Below are 26,369 nucleotides of genomic sequence, written 5' to 3'. Positions count from 1 at the left end.
TGTGTATCCATCTAAAATACACGCAGCTTTAGCTTTTCCTTTAGCTTTAAAGGAAGACATACAATGACAATTTCTAGTTGAGGAAGAAAATAGCAAGCAGCTGCAAGGTGCGTTCACAAATGGAATTCTTGAAAATCATGACACACTCAAAAACACTGCAACAGCAGCACAGAATACAGTGTGCATAGTTGCATTAATAGATGCTTATACTGTAGTGGTATGGGGCTCAACACTGCCATCAAATGGTTACAGAACACACTAAAAACCTATGTGAAGTGTAAATTATCCTGACATCTCAACAACTGCTACAATATTCAAGATATCTTTGGTGTATGGGTTTACCTGTGCCCAGAGAATTACTTGGAAATGAGGTTCTCTCTTCATAGTGACAATGTGAACATTTTTTAGGAGGTATATGACTCATTTTAGGAGGAATAAATATTTAATCTTGGCACTCAGATCTTTCTCAGCCCATATCTGGACTTGCATGCAGTACAGACTTGGGGCCAGATTTACTCACATCCCAAGTAAAGGGTACTAAATTGCATGTGCAGTGCAACAGATTGCATTGCAGCGTGCGATCTGCGGGTAATCTACTAACAATAACAAATGACAACAGGTGCAACAGCAGTATTTAAATGAGGATTTTGCACGTTGTAATAAGAGTTTGGATGAGCAGAAAGCCTGCAAACACAAAATGAAATCAGATCCCATGGAATTAGATGTTCTAGTGGAAGAAGTTAAACATTTTGAGTTACAGCAAAAAACATTAGCAGAAAAACCATCATCATTCTGTCATTGTGCCTCCGTCTTCTCTGTGCGCAGTGTGCCGCCTGTTAATTCCTTCCCGTCAAATGTGTCTTATATCGACGCAATTACCATCAGCAAAATTACCTTCAGGTTTGGTAAATCACAACGCATGTGCTAAATAACATATTTGCATTTTCTCCTCACTGTATTTTGCACACTGAGGTTAAAACACCCCATATTACATATTCATTAAGGCAAACGTACTAAATGGGCAGTGTGTATTATCTTGCACAGTTGAAAGATGTCAGCCTCAGTGCGCTGTGTTAGTAGATCAGCTTGTACATTTTTTTGCAGGTGATGTCAAGTTTGCACACGTTTTTCCACATGCAGACCTTTAGTAAATCAGGCCCTTGGTCTATAAAAAAAAGTTATAATACCCTTTGTGGTTAAACTGAACATGGATCTGTTTTCATACTAAACACACTTTTTGGGCCAGATACAATTTCTTCAAACAGGTTCGATATGATCTTGTCATAATGTTAGTAAACATATATGATGTATATGAATTGTGAATTTGAGTAACACATGGCATCCAAAGAATTGCTGAAATTAAATGTGATATGGTGATATAAATGAGTGACCAATTCTAAATAAATGAATTAGGCAATATATAAACTCTGATATCCATGTTAAACCCTCACAGCCGATCTGATGCCAAAACGTGAGCAGCCTTGTGACTGGGGATGAAGGCAGTCTGTTAGCCTGATTAAGAATAGTTTCTATAGCAATATTTTCACTGCATAGACTAAGACTTCATAAAGAGCTCTTAAGGCATTTCTCTAAAGCCCAACAGCTTGGCTAATGATATTACAAAGTCAGACTAGACCATTTATGAGCTTTAAAACCTACTTACCATCAAACAGTTACCATACAGCCATACAATACACATCCCCTGAGAGACTAAACCGCTCAGTTACAATAAGCTTATCCTCCACAGCTATCAGCACTTCTATTCACTTTAGGAGACTGTTGAGCTTGTAGCTGTAGAGTTGGTCAGTTGGTCATAACATAAAACTTGACCAATTCATATTTATCAGATGTTACAGGGGGTCATCAGATGTATTAATACAGCTGAGCCCAAAAAAGTCCAATTAACCCCTGCTTGTGTAGTGTGGTTATCAGGTTTATTTGTAATAGGAAGATGAACTCAGTCTAGACATGTACCACAAGGTTTATCTCTGATCAATAGAGCATGACAGATACAGCAAGAAAAAGATTACACATGTCACATCCTACGTCTTAATAATAGGCTGACAGTTCAATGTAATCCCACACATAAACCCACAAATACCCAATTCAAACCACAACTCCAGAGTCAAGTCATTCTTTTTGAGTGTAATGTTTGTTTAGCTTATAAAAAGGTACCAACCACATAACCACGATGTAATGAGTTTTACTGTCAAATAACCTTTATCATAAGTCCTTTCCCCATGCTTTATCTAAAGGTAAGACACTTATAAAAACAACATGTCACCTTAATCCCAACTACTTATCCCCGACACACTGCCATTCTTCTTGAAGCCTTTTAGAGACTACAGGCAATGAATTTCAAGATGAGAGCATCTTGAAATTCATTCGATAGAAATTCTGGAAAGCTACAAAATTAGAAAATGATGTATAATATCTGTTGATTTAGAGGACACATGGCTGTTGTTGTTTAAAATCGATCCCTTAGATGATAGCATGTGCAGATGAAGAGGGAAAGGGAAAGGGAATGATGAATTGGAAACTGACAGGTTAGCAGCACAGAACATGCTGGATATATCCATTGATTATCCACATATTTATCTATCTATCCATCAATTCTATCAGTGAATTCACTATAGCAATCGCCAACTCATTCACATAGAACTACCATCTGATCCACCGACTGCTGTTCTTTATTCCATGCTCAGAAGAATTCATCTTCACATACATGTGATACAGAGGAGTTTTTGTGCGTCATATTTATGTATCTGCAAACGTGTGTCTTTTTCTACAGGCTATGATTGATTGTGCCCAAGGCAGATTTTCAGATTGAACCCCCCGGGTCAGGGCAGGGCAAAGCAGTAAGAGTATGATGAGATACAGTAATCCACGCTCACTGTGCTAGAGCTCCAACCCCCCAACCTCCACATCCCAATATGAGCAGGATCTATCCTTTGCTCTCTCATCCCCAAGAGCCATGGTTGGAAATTGGTAGAGGGCCATAATGGTAGTTGACCCCCATAAATAACCCCTGCAGAGTACAGCAAGCTTCACGTCAACTGCAGCCTGTTTAGGCGTTTGGCCACGGGTAGGTAATTATGGTAGCCTCTAAATTAGAAACCTACTTGGGTTCTTGGAGACCCAATGTTACACTACTAAGAGCTAATGTAGTCTGACCCAGACAAAGTGAATGCCACATTACCCATGCCATGAAAAGGGAGTTTATAGGTTTGTAATATATCGCTACTAGCTGCTGTTTTTCTTATTAACTATACACACACTCTCTCTATCACAAAGAGTGTGCTAGGGGGCTTATCTAATACAGACCATCTTTCTCTGCCAGTTTCAGCTCTATAGCCCCTACCCCCAATTCTTGGGCGGTTGCTATGGAAACTACCTCATCCCCATGGTAGCTAAGATTAGAATGTAGTGAGGGAATGTGGAGGAATTGAAGCAAGCAAGCAAGCAGGGAAAGGTAGAAAAAAAATAGACATAAGCTAGTGGTTAATAACTGACAATCATGGCTCAAATAACTAATCTGTGTAATAAATAAAAATGTAGCCATTATGTTTAAGAGTTTGCCCAGGAGAAGAGATTATTTTCTTTGTGGACAATGTATCTGTGTGCACATTGTTGATGTGCATCTGCTGGTGCAGAATGATTGCATGTTGCTTTCTGATAGGGTTGCACACACACACACACATCGCCTAATTAAATCCTGCCCCACTCAGGCTTCACCACAGCTTGGGCATGTCCAAAATGACGCTGCCAGGGAACATGTTGTATTATCAGATATGGCACTCTCTGTGACATGAAGCACAGGTTTGTATTTTTGTGTGTGTGTGCAGGAATGAACACAGCAACATCTCACTGCCATCCCTCAGTTTTTAAAATAGGAAAGCTAATAAACATAAGTTGTATCTTGCTTCAACTGCTAGGGAAATAATGACCTCCATTTCCTTCAACTTCACATATTTTCAGATTTCTTGGAGATCAATAAAACTGCGAAAGAAGATAAAACATCTTTATCTTCCTGTTCAGCGGGACGAACATGTGGTGGAGTACTGATGAAAGACAACTATTGCTATGTCTTTGGCAGCCTATTAAAAATTCAAACAACAAACAGCACAATGGGGGGATGGAAGGATAGAAATATTTGTCACTGAAGACACCTCATCAAAGCTTTGCTGTCATTGTACAGGGAAAACTGATTTAACAAGCGTAGCCAATTAGTATAGGAAAGGGAGAACCCCTGAAACATGTACAAAATTACAAACAGTACTACTGTATGCAAATATAAACTCATTTCAAAAACATAACCGTAACAACTGCAAATCATTGTTCACATTATTTGAAACAGAAAGCTAAAGAACACAATTTAAAGTTCTGCTTTCAATACACTCAAATCTCCATTTCCATAGGAAATCCATAAAAGCCATACTAAAGACTTTGCAAGTTATTTGCAATAATCGCAGTAATCAGTAGTACAAGAAAAGTAGAGGAAGATATTTTTGCTTACTCACCAAGATCTTTGCCATCACACCATCATCATTAGATTCCATGGTAACAACAGCCTTGTCTGTCTCAATCTCACAGAGGGCATCGCCTGCTGCCACTGCCTCACCTGCAACGGTAATTGTACACAAATTGATTTGGTATTTTAAGAACCTCATTCCCAAACTATCTTTCTATTATGGAGGTTCTGACCTTAATTTAAGTGCAAATAATTCATTTCAGTTGTGATTGGAAATGCATGAATCATAATCACCAGCAGAATGTTCACTTTCACTGGGGGTTTGCACCCAGTAAAAACAAATTGGTTGACATGTAAATCAAAGAATTCCATTGAAGGGACAAAAAAGTTATGCGGAAAATATCTGCTCTGGCTTTGGCCTACTTCTCAAAACGAAGGGCCTAATCAATGTTTCATGGGGAAGAATGTGAGACACAGAAACTCAGTGTGTCTGATAGATGCAGAGATCTTCCCTTATCCTTAGAATCCAAGATTCCCAATGGTCCACCACATGAGAACTGGAATATATTAGCATCTGCTTATGAAAGAGGTAGGCAATTAGGAGTCACTGGTTCAGTTCTTCCATGCACCTTTATCCATTTTGAGCACCAGTTTGTGCAAAAACTCAAATGGGCTGCCAATTGACAAATACAGAGAAATACAGAGGTTATTGTTTATTGTTGTTTTATTGCACTGGCAAATGTCTAACCTTCAGCACTTGCAGTCAATCTAGTTCAGGGAGACAGTCATGACTCAGTAAAATTTGACTGAATAGAAAGAGAGAGAGCGAGAGAGAGAGAGAAAGAAAGAAAGAAAGAGAGAGAGAGAAAGAAGGAGAGAGAGAGAGAGAGAGAAAGAGACAGAGAGAGAGAGGGGGGGGGGGGCAGTGTGGGTCATTGGAAGACTGGAAGGAGATGGGTGAGGGAGTAGGTTGAAAGAGCAGAGGGAGTATTGACGTTGGAAGCCCCTGAGAGTAGGGAGTAGCGGAGTCAAGATTGGATTTGTATGAGGCGTTAACACCATATGACCCCAGGGGTTAGGTGTGATGTGCAATATTAAAGATTAAACAGGTGACCCCAAGCCTTTTCACCTCTACCAGAATGCAATGAGCATGACAACAAAAAAGATACATACTACAGATATGCCGGCCAGAGCTCATTAATATATATGACCTGCACAAATGAACATATTTAGAAATGGAAACCATTCTAGATGGATGTTTCAATGCTGAATTGTAATTCAAGAAGCTGCAAAGTAGGTTTTCCAATGGCCAATGATGATATGTAGAGAGCAAATTGGCCAATGGCTGATACATAATGCCATTATCATGTTATTGGTGGTGTTGTGTTTTCTTGCATCTGATAAAATACAAAAATGTAATAATAAAAATGAGACATAAAATTGCTGAACTTAAATGTACATTTATTTAACATTAATGTGATTTGCTGCAATGTCTCTGTTTGCTTAACTAGATCTGCACTCTGCCTGCAGTGCACTTATTTTGAATTAAAAATGTATCAAATAAATGTTCCCAAGAACCAGTGTTACGCAAGTAATCTAAAACTTTTTTTCTGTACCACAGTTTGTGTACTCACTTTATTTTTTTTGTCACTAGACCTTTACTGGACATCTACATATGTACACAGATCGAGCAGAAGCACTGCAAGCAAGTATTAAAGTTAGGCTAAAGGCTAACCCACAGTTGATAAGCTCTCCTGTCTCCTCTCTTCCTCACCAACGTCCACTCCATCGACAATAAACAGGACCACCTAAGACTGTTTCTGACCTCCTGGAGAGATGTGACAAAGTGCTGTGCCCTAATCTATCCAGGTGTACATCTCTCCTGTCAAACAGGATTGTTTCATTATCCAGTAACACCCAGGGTGGTAGCCTGTGTCTTTATATTGACAAAGACTATAGTATGAAGGTGGCAATCAACTCTGCACACTGATCAGCATAAGAGGAAGTTCTAGCAGTCAAATATAGACCTTTTTAACTACCACGCAAATTCACAACCGTGATCATCATGACTCACAAGGTTACCTGTCTAATGAATGCTGGCCGATGTCAATGATTTTAAAATGCCAGATATCAGCCCTGAAAAGCACTTCTTTATACAAGATCCCACTGTAGATCTAATTAAATATATGCATGTCAAACTAAATAAGCACTTTTCACAAAGATTATCTAAAATCCTATGATGAGGTTTTAGTAGCATCAATATGTCTTGCAAATGCAAGAAAATAGAACGCCGGATGTGTTTTTGCTGTTGGTGAGAATTTATATTTCTTTCTCTCACTTTCTCACTTACACGTACATCTCACCCTAAGTCACAGAAGCACATGGCAACACAGCAAGCCAGCCAATCAGAATTCAGTATGCTGCCTCCTTATAAATGAGTGTGGCTGTGGCGCCTGGCTGAGCAGAGCTGCTAAGCAGTGATGAATTGTGACTGCTGTGATTTCTTGAGCCAATTAGCCACCAGTGGCCCTCAGGTGCAACAGTGCTTAGGCCTTTGCCTTAGAGAGCTGATGAGTGATGTCACTGAGAAAATGATTAGTGCTACAATTTGTTGGTCATTTTTAGGAAAATAATTGCTGAGCTTTCTGTGCTGATGAACATAGACGCATAAAGTATAACTGTGGCAATTTTGGACTATGAGGGAGCACCCAAATGTAAGTCACAGTGAGTAGGAAAAAATTACGCAAAAGGGGTTCATCCATCCCTTTAAGTAACACATTAATATCCACAGTGGTTTTAGCAAATTAGTTATAAGAAGTTAAGCAGAACAGCAATATATTGAGAGCTGGCAAATGAAATGTTGTGTGATAATGTGTGGAAATGTTTATTTTACCTTCCTTCTTCATCCATTTGACTATGTTTCCCTCTTCCATGGTTGGGGAGAGAGCTGGCATTTCCACTTTGAGTGGGGCGACACCTTCAGGATAACAAGAGAATAGCGTACAGTTTACATGGACGCATTGGAATTAACAAAAATCACCAATCTTAAAACTAAACTGGAAATATTTCTATGACAATCACATTCAGAAATCTCCTAGGAGCAGGTCTTAAAACTTCAATAGGTTATGTGAATAGAAGAACAAACAAACAGTAAAAACAGCAGCAGTGGCAGTGTATGACTGCATAAAGGCCTCAGGGGGTTCAACTGAGAAGCAGAGCACAGACAGATACAGACAGATACAGTGCCAATATGACAGAAGAACACTGCCAGGTCACTTATGTAATTGTTGATCCTGGCTGACACTGCACCAGAGGCTGCAAAGGCGCTCATATTCTTGCAGGCCTTTGAGCCACAACCTACAGCCCCTGCTGTCACCAGCTGTAGCCACTCAGTCAGAAGGCCAAGGTTCAACTGGCTCACAGCACTGTGTTGGACACTGGGTCCCCAGCTGCAGAAACATCACTAGCCTGCAGTGCTGAAGACTCAAGAATGGTCAACCTTATTGTTCAGACATGACACAACTCGAAAGGAATACCCATCTGTTATGTGAACTCTACATACTCAGTGAACTGCTCACATACTTCAGCCCCTTATGGTGTACAGAGAGAGAAAGTGATACAGATTAGATGGTAAAAGAGTGAAAAGGACAGTTTCTGTCAATGTCTTCTGAGCAGTTTTATTTGACCCAAACAATTCAAATTGTTGGGAAAAGCAGAGAAATGTGACCTTGGGATATGAGGTTGATTGTACAGGATTACATTTCTTAAATAATTGCAGTACTAATGCTATAAAATACTTAAAACAAGTTAAACATTTTAATTCTACACTATATTTTAGTAAAAACATCAACCCAATCCAATAATTGTACATTAGTTATGTAGCACACAACAACTGAACTGACCCTTCATCTCAACAATGTAAATGAAATCCAGTAAAAATAATTCAGCCAAAAACAAATGAAAGATTCTTGCATCAGAGTAAAGAATGTCACTTTTTTAAGTTAGAGGTTTTAGTGTGCATGTAGGAGTACCTAACTTTGTTGCAAGTCAATAAATGTCACTTTCCATAAAAGCAATGTAGAAAAACTATAGGGTCTGAACATGCTGTGTGCTGTTGCCATCTGCTGGATGTTTGACAATGTCACACGTAAAGGAACAGGATTAGCACATTCTTTAGGATTCACTTTATGTATTAGCGAAAGTTTAACATCTTGGTCCAGTATCTGAAAATGAATAAAACCACAAAATGGTAAAATGTATGCATCTGCATATTTATTTGTGTGTGTGATCTGTATGTGAAAGATCTCTACCACATCTTAGTTTTTTCTCATCAACATCTACTGTCCTTGCTGACTGACTCAGATCTGGAATAGAGCCATCATACCATATAATTATTTACACCTGTGCTTCTTCTGCTATGCCAAATCACAATGTCTGCCGACCATTATGTTGTTAACCACTGAAATCATAAGCAGCATGTTACGAGTCCAATATTCATAAATACATACTGCATTTCAAAGAAAACCCATTTAACACTCACATAACTCTTTCAGTTCTTAACATTCTCTCTATATTACCTCGTAGTTTCTCCAACAGCCAATTATTTCTGCCATGAGCTCTTTGACTTTGACTATTACTGTGTTGAAGACTGGCTTCCTGCCAAGGAGTTCATGAGCCTTTAAAACTGCAGTGATAAAATAAAATGGGTAAATAGTAATTCAAACATTAAATCCAGATCTATGATCCAGTCAGTATGCTGCTGTCAGACTCTTTTGTGGTACTATATATCACTATCCTAACCTGATTGTGGCTATTTCCTTTATATGAGTCACCATTTATTTAAAACAGTATGATGGCTCTGTTCCATTAAGAATCTCAGGAAGCTGTGCCAGTAAAGCAGCATGGTAATATCAATGGAATGCAGTTATTAATGTTATTAGTGTTGCCGCCGTCTTACATAACATCATGACATGCCAATGCAGGTAAAGAACTAGTGTCACTACTAAAATCAATAATGGCTCATTTCCATTTTTCCACAGGTTTGCAAAGTCTGTCATAAAGCAACAGGTGTCATAATCATTCTTCCTGCTCATAATGACCACTGAAATATCCCTTCATCATGGACTTACAGTAAAAGGTTTGGGGGACACAATCCAGAAGCCTCCTTCAAAAATGAAAACTGAAATTTTTATCTGAAGCTAATATGAAGCTCCAGTCGTCCAAATAAGTCAAATCAAGTAAATATCTTTCAAGATTACAGACTTCTCAGTCCCAAAGTCCTTTGTTACTACGCCACCACCACAGCTCAACAGAGAAACACTATCAAAGGAAACACAGAGTTAATTTGAAGCTAAAAATGTAACTCAGACTGACTTAAGCCTCAAATAAGCTTCACGTCAACTTTTAAATGCATCTTTGCACAAAATGACTGTGTGGACACATTGTGGAACTGGCCCCAATCACTTTGAAAGCACATTTGAAAGTGGTGTTTTAATAGCCAGTATGAAGAGGAGAAATGATTATACTGAGGAAAACACCTGACACCTGACACCTGACTGATTTTAGAGGGACTGTGAACCCGCCCCTTAACACTTTGGAGTTGAAACAGTGACAAACTGCTGTGTGTGTCATCTCATTGGTGTACAAGTGGGACCCAAGACTTCAAGATGCCATAAACGTTGGCTCTTGACAACACTGATAACAGACAAACTCCATAAGGCTTTCTATCAGAGGAATACATATTTGTGAGCATGGTGCTGAAGTTAGCTCCCGATTCATAGCTTCCAATTTAGGGTTTATGGAAAGATTGAGGGAAACATAAATAATGATAATCAGTAGCTTAATCTCAGTTTTTGCAGAATTTGCACTTATTAAATCATGTTAGGCATTGTAGCAAAAACCTTAGCACTGTTTAAACATGCCTAAAATTTGTGAAACATTTATTTTATCTAATGAAAACAGAAAAAAGGGTGATTTCCCTGCTTTTCTCCCATCCAGACCACATTAGATAGTTTTTGACCTGGACCTGAATGGAAAAAAAGCTGTGACATTGCCCTTTTTTAAGTTTTATCAGAGAGAGTAAAGCTTTAGCAAGTCTAAATCTGTGTGTTAATGAGTCACTGGAGTCGCCTTGAGAATCTAGTCCAGATTTGAAAAATCGGAGTATAGTGGTTTTTGATCTGGATGTGGTCTGATGTGGTCGGGATAAACAAATATCAAGTGGTTTTTGATCTGGATCTGGTTTGATGTGGTCTGTTAAGACTTTTAATACAATGCTTAAAAATATTTTCGTAAGTGTAAGTTGTGCAAAAATGGATCACCAACTGCAACATCTCATTGTTTCTCAGAATTTTACCTTCAAGTCTGAATTAGAAGCTGACTGCAGCGTTGTTTTGTGAGCAATCGTCATTTTCAAATTGCCTTTGGATATAAGTAACCTTCAGCTATGTGTTGCCACAGAGGCTGCCTGTTCAAAGCTGACAGACATGGGTTTGACTGTGTATGCTGTTTGATGTTACCGGCCTGTGCAATCTTATGTTTATTACTGAGGTCGTACTAAGTGGTGGTGGCATACTGGGGAGCATTATGTTGGTGTTCCTAATATTTTGCCCCTCTCATGTATGTTAATGCAGTGGACAAAATATTAGGAACGCACTTCACTATAATGCATCACCATCACCCACTATGACCTCAATTATAAACATAAAGCAGAATGATCACCGTCTTGACAATGTCCACAAAAACTGAAAATGTATAAGCTTCATACATTTAGAATTAAAAGCAGATATGTTGCATTGGATTGCATAGGTATAACAAAGAGGTCAGTGAGTGAATGTGGAAGGCTAGTTCACTGTGATACAGATGAGGCTTAGTAACCTTCTCCTAACATCCACACTCCACTAAACCTCTTGAAAATCCAAAATTATGTTTAGCTATACTTTATGACAGTGTTAGAGATTATTGGTTTCATGTTGAGAGAGGAACCTGCGCCTCTCTACATTAAAGGAGATATGTTGGAGAGAGATACCGACTTTAATTCCTGGGCATATACATCACCCAGGACTTCACATGGACTGTGAACACCACTGCTCCAGTGAAGAAGGCACAGCAGTGGCTTTATTTTATTGAGAGCAAACCTCTCCCAACAGCTGCTGTTGTCTTTTTTACTGATTCTCAGTTGAAAGTATCCTGTCTCATGGCATCCTGGTGTGGGTTGCTAGCTGCACTGTGGCTAACAAGACAGCAGGGTATCACAAACACAAAACTACCCTACCCTGATGACATTTACAAGGCCCGGTGTTTACGTCGGGCCAAAAACATAATACAGGACTCATCTCATCATTCCAACCACCTCTACAATCTGCTACAAAGATATGAAGACCCTCACTTCCAGTGTTATTTTCCAGGATAAAATAACACTGTGCAATGACGCATGATTTGTGCAATGATTAATAATCTCCTGCTGGGGTGTGCAATACAATATAATGTGCAATATATGTATTATTATTCATTTATCTACATTCGAGTCATGGTTGCTTGTGTTCTTTTCTTATAATCCTGCACTTTTATTCGTCGTTATTTTGTTTTGTTTGTTCTTGTATATGCCACTGAAAGGAGAAGCACTGACATTTCGTTGTACAGTTGCTGCTCAATGGCAATAAACATATTCACTTCTATTTTGTTTTTGACATTGAATTTGTGACATTATGCCTTTAGAAATGAATTCCTATCATTCATTGACCCTGCTTTGCCATAACATAAACTCTCGCTGTTCAGACTCTAATGTTAGTAGTGTTAGTAGTGCTGTTTGACAGAAGGACTGTCGTGTTGTGGAAAGCAACAGAAAATATATAAAAGATATCAGATAATGATGATAGTAAATGTCCGCGGTCTGTCCTCTGCACACTAAACGACACCGCCTGTCCTAATATGCAGTTGTCAACACTCACCGAGCACCCATGATGACTTGAAGAAGTGTCTGGCGTGCTCCTGCCCCGAATGAGTGGCCCATAAACATTTGTTAAATTTAGATAATTTGAGGCCAAATAAAATTCCCTGACGACCCAGACGCAGGGAGGCCGCCATGTTGTCGTCCTCCGTTGGTGAGCTGCGTCCATACGAATGCCTGTCAGGTAAAACTTTTTTTTAAATGGGAACTATAGCATTGTTTCAAAATCGTAATTAATCCTAGAAGACTTGTAAACCTTAGAACATGTCAGAAAAGCGTCTGTTAAAGTGTGACCAATTTAATCATGGATGTATTAATGAGCAGGCTTATAGCTCTCTGTGGGTCCTTCGGGGGGCCTTTCTACTGTTTTTTTCTCCCCAAAAAACTTTATTAAAAACGGGGACACAGACATGACATGAATTATATACAGTCTATGTGGGAACAGCATGGATTAATAAGCAGTAAAAAATAAAACATATTTAAAAAAAATAATAATAATAATAACAATAATAATGATAAGATTTTAAACAAACGTATCAGTACAAATCTTTCAGAAGTGTTGTAAATACAAGTAGTGTCCATAGTTTTAATATTTTTGGAAAATGTTTAGTAGAGATCCACTTTAGCTCAATTTTACAAACAAGCAGGAAGCCTAAAATTTAGGGGGAGAAAAAAAGAAAAGAAAATATGACAAAAATTTCGAGAATTCACAGTGTGAATGCAAGACCAGAATGATACACAGGTGTTTCAGTGCTGGTTTCACAAATGGCACAACAGTGTCCGTTTTGTATTTAAGAAGTGATGGCCTTCATACTGTTGTTCCCTAATCCCTTCTACTCAGACTGTATGCTCAGCGAGATACTGCCCCCTGCTGGGGGATGGTCGAAAGGCTCCTGCACAAAGTCATATTTTAAACTAATATTAATTTCTCAATACTGTAAATGGGAAAAGGCCAACACTCATAATTAAACACCCTTTACACTACACCATATTGCTCACTGGTTTTATTGTATTTATTGATGTACTGTATTTAAATCTATGGCTGTACCATGTCAGTGATATATTTTACAGTATGTCACTTTATATATTGTATAATATATATTTTTTAATTTTAATATGGAGTATTTCAACTGCCTCATATTTTTGGCAGATTAACCTACCTAGAAAGAGATATGCATGTTGTTTATAGATTCTTGTCCATTTTTGCAGTACATCATAGACTGATTTACTCTACAATGTGACAATGACCCCAAAGATACAGCCGAAATCATACATAACTCATCTCAGTGACAAGAAAAACGAGTCCTGCAACAGATGGCGGTGACCCCCAAAAAGCCCTTATCATCTTAACATCATCTAGTCAGTGTATGGTTACAAGAAACACATGAATCCAAAATGCTTTGACCAACTATCTGCCAAGTACCTTAAAAAATGGTGTGCAGGTGTACCGAGGAGAACTGGTAGCTGTTTTAAAGGCAAAGAATGCTTACTCCAAATACTGATTTCAGTTCATTTCTTCTGTTTACTGAACTTTGTATGAACTTAATTGATACAAATTAATACAAAACTATTAATGGCATTATTTTTGAAAGCTTTCTCACTTTAATTGTAATGCCTAAAGATTTAGCACACTACTGTATATGTAAGTCCTATTATTCATTTATATAAGCCCATATCTTAAGCACTTAATGGGTGAGAATGTTTCCTATACAAACAAACAAATAATTATAAAAAATAAAATATTCAGAATATTCAAACAAAGGCCAATAATGACTAATGTCATTCCCATTGATAGAAAATATCTGATTTTGATTTGACATTTTTTCACCAGTGGATCATTACATTTGTACCAAAAAGTACATGTGAAAATCAACATAAATCATAAATTATTTTTTGCGAGGGCGTGTATAAACAGTAACTCAGTAAACAGGGAAACAAACATTAATGGAAAGTCCAACAATCTGAGCAGGAAATTGGCCTAAAAAATAAATCTTCATCTCATCAATACTTCCTCATGTTTTGGTCTCATCAAAAATGCAGAAAAGATAGGACTGCAAATTACACAACATTATCAACTATGAGTACAGTGACTTCAGGGATGGTTTCTGTTTCATGTGATTGTGAACAATACACTTGTCTGATGCCTCACTGCTGAGTCATCACCAGCACGTTTGAACTTAACACTGTGCTACTATTATGTATTCATGTTTACTCATATGTATCTTCTCCTTTCATAAGATTATTAAGTAGTGTTTTACTTCTAAGTGGGCAGTGAACTCTCACCCAGTTCCCTACAAAGTAAAACTGCATCAGTGACACATCTCTAATCTGTCCAACTCACAGTTTGGCTTGAATGCCTCACAGGTCCATTTGAGTGTGAAGCAAAAATGATAAGGGGTCCTGATAAGCTGGGACTGTGTATCCGCTGAGGGAACACAATAGCCCCACTGAGCAGGCACGGGACCGGACACAAAATCCCAGCTGGCAGTCTTTATGCCCATGCTTAGGCTATCTTTCATCATTTCCCTGTTCTTCCTCCAGCATCTATCTGATTGAATTAATGCACTCCCTTTTAAATAATAAGATGTCCCTGTGTGGCTCATTCAAATCGGAAAATAATTTTGTAACAATAAGAGATAAAGGCAGTTGTGGACAGATATTCCACTTGTTTTGTCAAAACAAAGGCAGCCATTGTTTAGATTATTGCTAGTACATAATTTTACCTGCTCATGCATTTTGTTGTCACCTTCCCAGACAGTTGTCTGACCTGCTCTAATTATACTGCAGTTTTGTGCAATGAAACCACTGTTAAAGTGAGGCACATAGATTAAATATCTCTACTCAAGTGTGTGTGTGTCAGTTGTTTTTGTTCTTACCCAGATCTATTACAACCGGTTTGGGTGCATGTTTGCCCTACGTGCCATTGGTGCCTGCTGCTTGTGCCCCTCAACCAAGCGTTGTAAATTCTTGTTGCACTGGTTTAACGGTGCTTTCCCGTATTTCAGAGAATTATACATGAACTTGTTCCACTTACTGTAGACTCTCAAGAAACCATTCAAGTCAGATGACTCCATCACACACACACACACACACACACACACACACACACACACACACACACACACACACACACACACACACACACACACACACACACACACACACACACACACACGCACACACTTCTCACATAGCCTACAGCATTATGCATATGAAAGTTACTTGATTTGAATCAGAGTTACTGTTTTATTTTAGTGGCCGTCATGGATCTTCACATGCTGAGGGTATGTAAAGCCAGAGTTTGCATTCACATGGCAGTGGTCTGCTAGGAAAATCAAGCTCCTGTCTCTTCGCACTGCAGAGGTTGGATCAGTCTAGACACATTTGCCTAACTGTCCACTTATCTTTAGGCAGTCACATCAAACATGTCCCCATATCACAGCTCACAGAAGCACTATTCAAAAGTGAAACTAAGGCCAGATTTCAGATGTGTATGCTTCTCTGTGCCTCTGATGATTAGATGGAAAGTTCATCTCTCTGTGCTATATTCATTTCCACATAGAATACTTTGAGTCTTCATGGTGCAAATCAAACACAATAAATTATTTTGAACAGTAGCATTTGGTGGGTCATGGTTAAATAACACACAATCCTATTCATCATGCTTTACTGCTTTCTGTTTGTGGAAGCTTAGCAATTTGTGACACACTGATCATTGAGAACTTCCTTTTTTATTTCAAGGATTTAAGACTTACACAACTTATAATTAAATGTTGTATTTATACATTAATCACAACTATGCTGTATACATGTCATAATGTAAGTGCATAATGGTCATGGCAAGTGCTGCTCTACAGGAGCTACAGTATAATTGCTCCATGTAAAAAATAAAAGAACACAGAATCTAAACAATGGAATATGATGGATATGCACTTAAATTGCATTTCTTGCGTGTTTCATGAAACACAGTAGAACAATATGGCAATCAGTAGCTATTATCTTAGTCCAATCAGGAACAGTCACTGGCTAAATTATATCTTGCAATTTTCTTTATTTCATCCAATTGTCAAAGGAAAACAAAATTATTGCAAACTCTGTCAATCATTGGCAGTTTCTTGCTACCAGAAGTAGATGCTCTGTCAAAGATTTAGAAATCCCATCAAGTCTGATAGTAAGGTTAGAGGGTTAGATGTGTCTAGTTTTTTGATAATGACATAGTCTGCCTGCTGGCAGCTTATATGTCAACTATATTCATTTCACAAGTTCCTTTAGTTTGCATCATGACTGTGCTGTTTGTGACATGGATGACAGTGAGAGCAGAGCCAAGCAAAGAAAATAAAACTGAAATGGATGCTAAGTGGAGTCTGCAAATTTTGAAGCCACTGGGAAAGATAATAACAAAATGTGGTGTCAATCAATACCACACTATGTAAAGAAGGGTTCCAAAAGCAAGATAAAACAGAGTACAGATTAGACACAGATTTGCTTGTGAACACAGGCCAAAGACAGGAGTCTTTTATTGACACTGCTTTTATCTCATTGACCATCGAGGCCCAGTCAGTCATCTGTTACCTGCAGGAACCAGCCCGACAGCAATGGCACGCACTGGCAAACAATTAACTGCGTGGCATTTCACACTGTCACGACAAAACAGAAATGACCTCCACTATCTGTAGGTGCACAGCTTATTAAAGTCATGCTTGTAAAAGACTCAAGACTTACAGCTGTGGATCTAATTCACACTCTGTTGGCAGACAATATTGATCAAGTCTGGGCAAGTCGGAAAATGCTGACTGATGACAAGAATGATCAGCGATTACAGAATATTTCTTGGTTTCATAGCAACTGATCTACATAATGAGACATAAATAGCAAATTCTGACAAACAGACTCATAAAAATAAAAACAATGACAGGCTTTATTTTTTATCAAACATCAACAAACATTTATACACTTTTCTTTACAAGTCAGTAAATGCAAAAGATGAAATGAAGCAAATGAACCATACTGTTATTTTGATGTACATGTTTATAATTTATCTCTTATTAATGCATTCTAGTATTTTATTGCTGCATTGTGTATATATACTGTTTTTTTCATTATAATGCATTTTTAGTTTTTATGCAGTGATCAAGCAATCCTTCCTTCAGTTCACAGTGTCAATATCAAATACATCCAACACCCAACCCGTTTGTTGCATGTATTTCAAATGTTATATCAGCATGTGCTCCTCTGGGACTTAAAGAAAGTAAGTGATTTGAAATAATATAAGATATTTTTTTTTAAATCACATGTTATATGAAAGCTTTTTTGGTAGTTTTGATATTATTTCCTTACCAAGATCTTCTGTAAACGTAAGATTTGACTGCTGATATAATGAGTTTTTTTTTTTTTTTTTTTTTTTTAAATAAGGGACAATATAGAAGATTTTAGTGCAGCGTCACAGCAAAGGGATACATTCAAAGAAAAAAGTGATACAATAATGATAAACAATGTGTAAACAGTCCAAACATGTCTTTATCAAAAACAGTCAGTAAAAACTACAATAAAACATCAGGCAACATCAAACAAAAAACATAAATTAATGAAATTGTCACTTCTCTGACTCCCTCCATCCTCTTGCATTCCTTCCAAATTTGTAAACCAGTCTGCGTCCGTCTACTCGTTCTAAGATTTCCCTTTTGTAGTAATATCTAAAACAGAACACAGATGGGCAGACCATATATTAAATTCACAACGAAGTAATTACAGAACATAGAAAGTACTTTTGAATTGATAATACATAAAATACATAAAATACATGGTAATATACTTGTGAAAGATACTATTTAAATGTTCTATTGTGTTTTGCTTGCATATCTACTACATTTACAGTGAATGGAACTATTTGTGGTGCAGTTACTCTGTCAGCATGAAATTGAAAAAAGTGTTTGGCACATTTGGAAAATAGAAAGAAATTGTTTCTATAAAATCATAAATTGTTGGCTGTACCTTTCAGTTTTTTTGCTGGAGGTAGATTATTAACCTTTAAATAGAACCAGTCTAGTCCTTTCCCTCAGTCTTCATACTAAGATGAGATAATTATCTGCTGGCTCTAGCATTAAAGTGGTTTTGAACATCTAACTATTAATCTAAAGCAAATACACATATTTCCCAGAATTTCTTTCCTTGTTTCCCCCACCCTGTCATTTATATTCCTGAGTGACTCAGCAGCCATAATTAGATACAGTAGTAAATCATTATTCTTTTACTACAGAGGTGTATTAAATTACAGTAACAGCTTTTATCAGTTCATTGGAATCTTTTATGTGTTGCCATTTTAATATGTGATCAAAGTATGAGGTAATAGTGGCGGTGTTTAGCTCAGTGGGTAGAGCACCCGCCCCATGTGATGAGGCTACTGTTTGAATCCTGCACCGAGCGGTCCTAGCCTGCGTGTCATTGCCCCCCTCTCTGCCTCCCATTTCCTGTCTCTCTCTCTACTAACCTGTACATTAAAGGCAACCCCCCCCCCCCCAAAAAAAAAGTATGAGTTTACTTTTTTTAGTCGTACTAGTAAAAGTATGGTAATATAAGTATGTCTGGCTATTTTTATTCATTATTTTGTCTTTTTTGCCAGTTTTATTGTTACATATTCCTGCAATAAGCTTTTTTAGAGAGTTCATTACAGACACGCTGCAAAAAGGAGGATAATAATCAACAGGGAGGAGAAGTTAAATGTTACTTTAGCCTCTCTGTTGTTTTGTTAGTACCTACAAATATAAAATCCCTTGATCCACTGCAAAGATTGATTCATGTGTCAAATAATGTTCTCAGTATAAGCACAGTTCAATGAAAGTAATTCAAATGAAAGGAATGATCTGAAAGAGAGTTAGTTTTGTTTTTATTTCAATGCTTTTGTTATTCATAGCAGAGTGCACTGATATATTTGGTGATGCCATCAAGCTGCAAATCCTTCTGCTGCACCACAGTAAATAGAAAATCAGCTTTGCAGTCACACTGACAATACCTGCGGGCACATTTTGTAGTTCCCAGTGGTTTGCACTACAATGAAATTAAGCCTATTAGATTAGTTCATTTGAATGTAAAGCTGTGACTAGCAAGATTTTCTGAGGAGAAGGCCATTTCAGTTCATTTGGGATAAAAATAAAACAACAAAAATCAGTCCATTATCAGTGATGGATAGTGGATAGTGATTTTAGATGTAGCTATTACTCTTGATGATGTCACAAGTTGCTTTGAAGTACATGTAGTTGTTACAGTATGCTCTTTTCAGTGCATTATAAGCTGAAGAAGAAAATTGGATTTGAAACAATGCAGTGTGAAATTTCCTACTCAACAGAGATTTTACAAGCTATTGACAAACTAAAGAAAACCCCTGTGTAAGGGTGAAAGCACAGAGAGTTTCAATCTCTTAGATGATAAGTGAAGAAAATGAAAAGTAAGACGCTGCATGATAACACTGAGGGATCACATAGTAGCTTCACCCTACACCTTTTCTGTCAATTTATTTTTGTTTTCCTTTTAATTTAATGCCTTATTGTTATTTATTTAAATATATGTGCTTTCTTTTTGAAAAATTGTTAATAATGACTGAGTATTCAAATCTATGTGTCTTGACTATGAGTTATTTTCCTGAGTCATTCGCTGTAAATAAAATATTAAAACAATTGAGAACTTGATTTCACTCAGGGTGCATTGCTTAACCATAACTGTATGTGTTTAGAGTATCTATTCATAACAACATGTGTGGTAGCTTTGCAGGTGTACCTCATTGCACGACTCAGTTTCTCGTAGGTCATGCTGCTGTTATTCTTCTTCTTGCCCCATAACTGTGCCACCGCCTCTGACTTTAGGAAGCGGAAAACCCCCTCTGTCCGATCCTCCCACTTTATCAGCCCTGGGTTGCGCTCAGGGTTCAGTAGAATGTCCCTGATGAACTCCCATAAATGGGTACCTCTTGGGTCTGTTTGGAAAAAGATGTAAATTGAATGGCATGAATAAAAACATCTGTTCAAAATAAAAAAATAAATTAATAAAAGATAATAATATGTAAATACGTATTTGTTTTACTCACTGTGTTTTTTGACCTGATGTGGACGACTGTAAGATCTTTTTATGTCTGAAAAACAGACAAACAAATTGCTCATGAATCCTTTGATCTACTTACTTCCATTTGTAAAATGTATTTTGCGGCTCCATGAAAATCATAAAGTGTGAATACTGTATGTGGCATTGTGGACTGGTTTTGAATTCAGGTAATAGTCATTATGAATTCCATACCAGGGCTAGAGGGGGTCGGGGAGGCGACGGGAAGGGGGTGGATCGAGGGGTCGTAGATTTCTAAGTTAACAGAGAAAAAAAAAAGAATCAAAGTCAATATTTAATTCATTTGACACATGATAAAATGAAACACTGGTGGTAGGAAACGGCAGATACAGTACCTCCAGGGGGATAGCTGACATCTGGAAATGGACAGGAAAAGTCTACTGTAAAAGAAAAAAAGAGGGTTAAGTGGAAGCAGAATGTATTAAGAATTCATATTTTGATTCATTGGAACAACTGTGGGCAAACCAGTCTTTGTTGACTGTTTTCTGTTTGCTTATGATTGGCAGGAGAGACTCTTACGTTCTGGTTTGAGTTCCAGTTGCCCTATTTCCACATGGTACTGTCCTGTGTAGGGATAAGAAGGAACAAGGTCATACATTGATTATCAATACAAATAAAGGGATGAAATTCATTGGTGTATTATTTGAAAATTGATTAATCATTCCCACATAAAAACTATTGACTAAACTACTGCTGCTTTTGAGAGCCCTTCTATGTCCCTTAATTGTATATTACATAGTGATATTTTAGCAGATTGTATCAGAAAATGTATTGTATTTCTTTATGGAAACTGTTACATGGCCCAAAACATGGAGGTGATGCAGCACTTCAGAAAGAACCACAACATTTACTCTTTCCATAAAATCAGATGGTAAAAGGAGCAAAAGATTTCCCTACACGTACTGCACATTTATCTGTTTTCATTGCTCTTGAGGATAAAATAAGGAGGAGACATCAAATAATCTTTTTCCAACAGGAAGCTACATGGGAAATGTAATTTAAATTTTCATAACCACTAGCATGAACAATTCCCACGTGTTATTGGGCACCATGAGCTCAAGTTTTTTGTGATTATATTATCCAGGTATCACAGTCAATTCGACAATGATATTTGATGTTTAAAAATGTAGCACCATGTCCCAAGAAACCTAGCTGGTCTCTTACGGCCAGCAACAACAATAGCATCATTGTGCTGCACAGTCTGGTTTACCTTGACTGTCTAAAAAAACTGGAGGTTAAACCTGTTGTGCCTGGTCTCTCCTCATTGCTGTTGTTTTGAAATGCCATCAACTACAGCCGTTGCATAAGACATGTTGTGTTGATGTCATTCACCACATAATGGATAAGGATCTGTGTCATATTTTCCCTTGAATTTCCTGTACACAACTCATAATAGTTAAAAGCTCACAGGTGAAGCTACAGTTGAACTCCAGTTTCTATACAATACTCTGTTTCTTCTTTCAAACTCTAATTACAAAACTGTGGATGAGCCAATTTTCAGCTTGTTTCTTAGCTTTGCACCCCCTCTGTGCTTCGTTGAGAGACCCACTCTGGCAAGTGCAAACAACAAATCCATCATCTTCCCTTGCTTAAAGCAGTTTTGCCCCTCTACACAGCACCATGCAGTGTGACCCCTGACCGGCTCTGTGATCCTTTCTCAGCAACACTTCATCAAAACCTCCAGACCCAACTCGAATCACCCAGCTTCTCCTTTATTGGGACTAATCATCTTTTCTTTTTTTCCCCTCATCCCCCTCTCAGACTTTCAGACCCACCACTCCACTTGAGCTCTGTGAGGCTGTGGAAGAGAATGGGTCCCACACTGCCTGCGGCACGGATGAAGTCCTGGTAGCTCAGGCTGCAGAGCTGATGGCCGTCCATATCAAAGTTTTGGAAGGGAATGTTGGAGGCATCGATCTGGTGCATGTCCATGACTTGCTGCAGCCACTCCCACACCTGGTACTTACTCCAGAACTGAGGCTGGGAGTCATGAGGCCACAGGCGACTTGTGTAACCAGACATCACCATTGGAACTGGGGACAAGCATAGAGTTAGAGGGCAACAAATCAGTAGGAATGTACAAAAACATTGTTTTTTAAACTGAATTGATTTTGTGTAAATGTAAATATAAATCTGACAAGGGAAACATACATTCTGCTACAGGAGGTATTTGTCATTAATCTGCAGAACAGTTTACCAAAAGAGCCGTTGAGCTACTACTCAGTTGAGAGCTGTCAGAGCTCTGGGCTCACCAGGTACTTTTTACTTTTTTTTTTCTTTTTTGTATTCATATTGCATTGAAGTTTCATAACCAGAAAGATAAGCAGATTGTTGAAAAGAGAGCAATCAGAATCCTTCAGCAGAATTTTTAGGGTATTTAGGTTTATTATTTAAACAATTTAAGGGATGTGAAGTAAGTGAAGAGTGCATGCCTAATGCCAGGAAGGAATACTGTAGGCATCATTAATAGTGCATTAGCGTGCATCATATGTCTCACCATCAGGGTAGGAGTTATTGGGGCCCCAGGTAGTGGTCAACTGACTGTCCAGGGTGGTGGTTGGAGTGACGCTCATATTTTAGCCGCTACACTCTGATGTACCATGGCCCAGTGGCTGTGGTAGGAGAGGAGTAGTTTAATATATGGATAGATTGAAAATGAAATGAAATTTAGGACACTGAATGTAACACAAAATACATAATGATTTCATTTAAATGTACAAATATTAACAAAACATTCTGGCAATATATGCAATATAAGAGTTTGTTTAATTCAAGCAAAGATTTGTTTAAATGAAACTGGATACATTAATTGTTGTTGTTTTTTTTAATTGAATGCATTTGGTTAAAAGCCTTACATGAGCAAACAAGTAGTAAAACAAAGGTGTTCAGTGTTCTGTCAGTTACAAGCTGTTAATTGAACATACAAAACTTAGAACAAACTGGTGAGTTAGTTTTTGTTTTGTGATTGAGGCTCAATAGTTTTTACACATTGAAAACATATGTATGTATTCTGTCAGTTTTCCAAGCCTATTTTTACTTCATATTGTAGCATCATGGTCTCAGTAAATGCTAAAAATACCTTTAAAACAGAAACATGTTGCTTCCGCTTGAGTTACTTTTCTGCATCTATATTACGTTATTGCATTTTCTATAAGTAACAATGATTTAACTTCTGCTTTGCACCTGTTTGTTCAATTGAGAGTTGATTTCATTATTAGTAGAGGTTGCTTGCTCTGCTCCCTTGCATGTTTCAAATTTTCAGATTACGATTACAGTGCTGTATACAGAGCATAATAAATAAAGGCATGTTTCAGCCTTAACCGCAAGTATGTTTGCATCTCATGTAAATAAAGCTTGTCAGAATTTTAGCAGCCCCACTGTTTTTCCCAGCGGGTGCCAGAGAAGTATTGCACAAATCAACAGTGGCCGAGTCATGTCAGGGTTAGGGTTAGGGTTGTCAAAAAAATATACTACACTTATATTCTACAGTCTATACATTGCTGGTTTTGTTTATGTTGTTTATACAATCAATCCATCCTGTCTTCTGTTACTATTTTACAACATCTCAAAACTTTATTTATTTATAAAGTGTAATAAAATGTACTTTCTTTTAAGGTTACTGGAAACACTGTTGTAAATGTTACTGAGTTATCATATCAAAGTGAAACTGTCAAAGGTCAACACAATGAGGGTTTCATCATGTTGTTCATTATGGTTTGATAACCACCTGTTTAAGATGGCTACACAATGAAGCTAATTCTTTACACACTGACACACATTTCACTTGTTCTCTTACAGATCATAATCAAACCTTTATGGTTGGTCATAAAAAGCAAAAAACATTTTACACTAAGCCCTGTCACAGGTTTTAACAGCACTTTTCAAATGTAATACTGTGCTGTCAACCTGACACGTCTGGGACATAAAGATGGACAGTAGAATCTGCTTAAACATCTGGCAAATCATATGTATAACAACTTTAAGTCAAGATCCCTGAATGAGATTTCCCCAGGAGATAAGTGACACATGCTGCCATGCCAAGGTAGATCAGCTCATGAGTTGACAATCTGCCAGGTCTGTTCAAACATTATGCTGCGAGTTAACCCTTCACTCCGGTCTTTTCCTGCAAAGCAGGCATCAACAAGGAAACTAGTGGTTTCTGCCAATGCAACAATCATGTAGCAGTGCCAGAATAGAGGAGTGGAGGATCAATATCCCGTTAGCTGAGTTATAGTAAAAAAGACACTTTTTATGCCTTTGTGATGGTGTGCAGAGATCAATAGCACCTTTGTGAAGTGGTTCACATGAGCATTGCAATTCTTCATAAGACTGTATGTTTTATTTTAGCTCCAATGGCTTTAGAGTAACATTTAACCTGACCAGATTGGTCTTTCTCCTGTTTTAATTCACTCCGTTTTATGCTTTACTGTTTAGAAACTTTTTTTTACTTACTTTTTTACTCTAATGATTGCGTTTGGGACCAGCCCATAATTAAAATTGAGGTTGATGCTGTGGCATCAAATATGCAACCTGTCCATGACACGGACAGCTTGAACAGACTGAGGAGGTGCAGTGTTGACAGTGTGAGAGAGTACTGAAAAACTGCGAGTACAGGAGAATATATTAAAGTTAATGCATCATAGTGCATAGCATTAAATACAACTTTTCAAGGATTTAATATTCTCTCAATACATGTAAGCAAAAACATCTTCAAAATGTTAATTTCCTTGTTTGCACTATTCAGGGTTCCATTTTCAAAATAGTACACTCAGTGTCTCAATTTTCAATAATGCTATACTAATTTTCAGTATGACAGCATAAAAGATAAAACAGAAAAAATATGAATAGAATTAAATTGCATTAAATCACATCAAGCCTATTAAAATCAGACTTCGGCTCAATTTTATTTTTTCGGTCATTTTGAAAAGCACTGGTTGCCCAGCACCAGTATAGCTGCTTACCAGAGCAGTAGACTGGGGTCCGGCCAGGCCTGATAGAGGTCTCACGTAGCTCCACTCTCAATTCTGCTGAAAAGAGATCAATTAAGTTCCAGCAGATTCCAATACTTTAGAGGAATAATGTTTACAGTGAGGCAGGGTGAGTTCTTTTGTGTCCCAATTCTTTGAATTAACAGATGAAAGCATGTAGACACACTAGGTGCTGCCCCACCACAATGGGTGTTTTATCCTCCTAACTTCCTTATCCTGCTCCAATTGGCTACTTGCTCACACCAGGTAAGGTATTTGCATAATGCACACCCACACACACCAACAACCCACCTCCTACACACAGATATATAAAACTTATTCATGCAGCAACACCTACACACACACACACACACACACACACACACACACACACACACACACACACCTGGCACAACTTTTAGTTTCTTTTGACACTGTTTCTCACTTACTCTCTTTCAAACTTGCACTTACTCAAGCAGAAAAACACACACTCATGAAGAGACATATACAGAGGCACACACTCAAAGCCCACAGAGGGAAAACATTTTAAGTCATTGTTCATATGGTTGCTTAATATAGTGTTTAACCTTTAAAAAAAGTCCCTTGTGTTATTATGTAGCACAAGCATTTGTTTTTCTTATTTCATCATGATGAATGAGGTGCTGACAGTTTAGGTAAGAGGACCTGAGAGAATTTGTTCCTTTTCCTTTTTGAAAGTAGCTAGTACTGCATGGTGAAAAAAAAACATTAGTGGCTGTCTGCTTGAAAATACTGTAAGAAAATGCCTTCATCATGGTTACACATTTACAAATGTCTCTCATTTTCCACTGTGTCTTTGTTCTCACACAGTTGCCTCTTTCAGCCTTGAGTTTGC

General features: G+C 37.8%; 2 protein-coding genes across 2 annotated transcripts in view; both read right to left on the bottom strand.

The window, feature by feature from the left end:
- pdhx (pyruvate dehydrogenase complex component X) overlaps nucleotides 1–12,570 on the bottom strand; it is a 32,320-nt gene extending 19,750 nt beyond the window's left edge. The window contains exons 1-3 of the mRNA XM_053319516.1: nucleotides 12,421–12,570; nucleotides 7,365–7,448; nucleotides 4,521–4,621 (exon numbers count right to left, since the gene is read on the bottom strand). Coding sequence (XP_053175491.1) covers nucleotides 4,521–4,621; nucleotides 7,365–7,448; nucleotides 12,421–12,556 — 321 coding nt within the window. The 5' untranslated portion in view covers nucleotides 12,557–12,570. The remainder of the gene's footprint in view (nucleotides 1–4,520; nucleotides 4,622–7,364; nucleotides 7,449–12,420) is intronic.
- A 5,442-nt stretch (nucleotides 12,571–18,012) lies between these two features.
- Nucleotides 18,013–25,663, bottom strand: ehf (ets homologous factor). Its single transcript, XM_053319214.1, has 9 exons — nucleotides 25,490–25,663; nucleotides 23,026–23,140; nucleotides 22,304–22,561; nucleotides 21,048–21,092; nucleotides 20,864–20,908; nucleotides 20,703–20,762; nucleotides 20,497–20,541; nucleotides 20,190–20,385; nucleotides 18,013–18,112 (listed from the first exon to the last, which is right to left on the bottom strand). The coding sequence occupies exons 2-9, from the start codon at nucleotides 23,099–23,101 to the stop codon at nucleotides 18,013–18,015; spliced, it is 825 nt and encodes a 274-aa protein (XP_053175189.1). The 5' UTR covers nucleotides 23,102–23,140; nucleotides 25,490–25,663.
- Between the last annotated feature and the right edge of the window lie 706 nt (nucleotides 25,664–26,369).

This window comes from Scomber japonicus, chromosome 5 (genome assembly GCF_027409825.1).
Source record: "Scomber japonicus isolate fScoJap1 chromosome 5, fScoJap1.pri, whole genome shotgun sequence".
Taxonomy (NCBI): Eukaryota; Metazoa; Chordata; class Actinopteri; order Scombriformes; family Scombridae; genus Scomber; species Scomber japonicus.
The sequence above is the reverse complement of the archived record's forward strand: the minus strand, read 5'-3'. Positions and strand labels throughout refer to the sequence as shown.